Source organism: Limulus polyphemus, unplaced genomic scaffold, assembly GCF_000517525.1.
Source record: "Limulus polyphemus unplaced genomic scaffold, Limulus_polyphemus-2.1.2 Scaffold10524, whole genome shotgun sequence".
NCBI lineage: Eukaryota > Metazoa > Arthropoda > Merostomata > Xiphosura > Limulidae > Limulus > Limulus polyphemus.
Window position 1 is genome coordinate 16,302 of NW_013676134.1, and position 2,310 is coordinate 18,611.

Sequence of the window (2,310 nt, forward strand, 5' to 3'; positions counted from 1 at the left end):
TTTGACACCGTAACCCCCTATAGCTAAATGAAGCAGTCTAAATTTGCCAACTAAAGTAGGGATTGAAAATCGTATTAAAATCTAACCAACCAGTATCACTTTAATTGTTTATGTACTTATTATTGTAGTATTTATTTTGTTTGGATATTTATTATAGCAATTCTACAAATACCTAACGATCCTATTTTCCGTTAGAATTTTATTTTTTCCCCATTTAAGAAATATAAAAATCCCCAAACAATATTTACTTACGCGTTTTTTCAGATTCCGTTGCTGTATCGTCTGACCTACCCTCAGACTCAGAGTCAGAATCAGAGTTTCCGCCAAAAAGGCCTGAAACAAAATTCTTAACAGTATTCCAAGCATTTCGAAACCAGGACCATATTCCACGCTTTCGCCGACTGAAAGAAACATGAATAAATAAACTCGTTCTGTTATTAACGTGAAAATAAATATAAAACTTCATGTACAGTAAAACCGGTGATCAAACATGTCGACCGTTGTTTAATTATAGTTGTGTTTCAAATTGATCTATGTTTGCAAGAAAACCTGGAACAGACATGTCGTCCGTTGTTCAGATATGTTTTAATGTGATCTATGTTTGCAAGAAAACCTGGAACAGACATGTCGTCAGTTGTTCAGATATGTTTTAAAGTGATCTATGTTTTGTTTGCAAGAAAACCTGGAACAGACATGTCGTCCGTTGTTCAGATATGTTTTAATGTGATCTATGTTTGCAAGAAAACCTGGAACAGACATGTCGTTCGTTGTTCAGATATGTTTGTGATCTAAATGTACTCGTTATCAGTTTACTGATTGTTTGAGATGCAGAAGTTTAATAAATCATTAGAACAAAAAGTTAAGACTGGTAAGTGAAAATAAGCCTTATGTTGCTACATGAAAGCGAAGTATTTGAAATGTAAAAACCTGTCTCGGAAATATATTTGAAGATACTTGAATGAATAATTTTGTAAGCATTATTAATTGTAAATAATTTCGATTTATTAGAAATAATTATTTCCTGCAGTTAATTATATGACAAAATGTATATTTTTATTCTAAGTCCTTTACTGAATATTTAGTGTTTAAGTTACTGTTACTACTTTATAAATGACAAAGAAATGTATTTCCTGATGTAAAAACAAATAAAGTTGATGTGAGGTTAAAAAACATTTAATATTAAGGCAAAGCATTATTAAGAAGTTGATGTGAGGTTAAGAAACATTCAATGTTAAGGCAAAGCATTATTAAGAAGTTGATGTGAGGTTAAGAAACATTCAATCTTAAGGCAAAGGATTATTAAGAAGTTGATGTGAGGTTAAGAAACATTCAATGTTAAGGCAAAGCATTATTAAGAAGTTGATGTGAGGTTAAGAAACATTCAATATTAAGGCAAAGCATTATTAAGAAGTTGATGTGAGGTTAAGAAACACTTAATATTAAGGTAAAACATTATTAAGAAGTTTATATGAGGTTAAGAAACATTCAATATTAAGCCAAAACATTATTAAGAAGTTGATGTGAGGTTAAGAAACATTTAATATTAAGGCAAAGCATTATTAAGAAGTTGATGTGAGGTTAAGAAACATTCAATATTAAGGCAAAGTATTATTAAGAAGTTGATGTGAGGTTAAGAAACACTTAATATTAAGGTAAAACATTATTAAGAAGTTTATATGAGATTAAGAAACACTTAACATGAAGGAAAAACATTATTAAGAAATTTATATGAGGTTAAGAAACCTGATTAGCAAGTTAATGTGAAGCTAAGAAGCTCTTTTTCTGTCATATTTTAAGAGCGTGACAAATTCTTTGTCTTTGTTTCTTACCTGCCGGACTTGGGGGAGAGTTCAACACGATTTACAGTAACAGCATATTTCAGAACTTCTGATCCGAACCGTTCCTTGACGTCATCTGCAACAAATATGTAAACAGGGTATTACTTTATAAGACTTCCGTCAAGTAAGACGTTATCAACATTACTCTTCAATTGTTCAAAGAACGACAACAATAAGTAGTGTTTATAGCAGTAAAATTAAGACATTATCAACATTACTCTTCAATTGTACAAAGGACGACAAAAATAAGTAGTGTTTATAACAGTGAAATTTAGACATTATCAACATTACTCTTCAACTGTTTATAGAACGACAACAGTAAGTAGTGTTTATAGCAGTAAAATTAAGACATTATCAACATTACTCTTCAATTGTTTATAGAACGACAACAATAAGTAGTGTTTATAGCAGTGAAATTAAGACATTACTAACATTACTCTTCAATTGTACAAAGGACGACAACAATAAGTAG

General features: G+C 30.3%; 1 protein-coding gene across 1 annotated transcript in view; it reads right to left on the reverse strand.

Annotated features, from left to right (window-relative positions):
* Nucleotides 1-1,914, reverse strand: part of LOC106476420 — a gene marked incomplete at both ends in the record, with an annotated part of 17,657 nt that extends 15,743 nt beyond the window's left edge. Inside the window, 2 exons of the mRNA XM_013937082.1 lie at nucleotides 253-401; nucleotides 1,830-1,914. Of these exons, the coding sequence (XP_013792536.1) occupies nucleotides 253-401; nucleotides 1,830-1,914 (234 nt within the window). The remainder of the gene's footprint in view (nucleotides 1-252; nucleotides 402-1,829) is intronic.
* Between the last annotated feature and the right edge of the window lie 396 nt (nucleotides 1,915-2,310).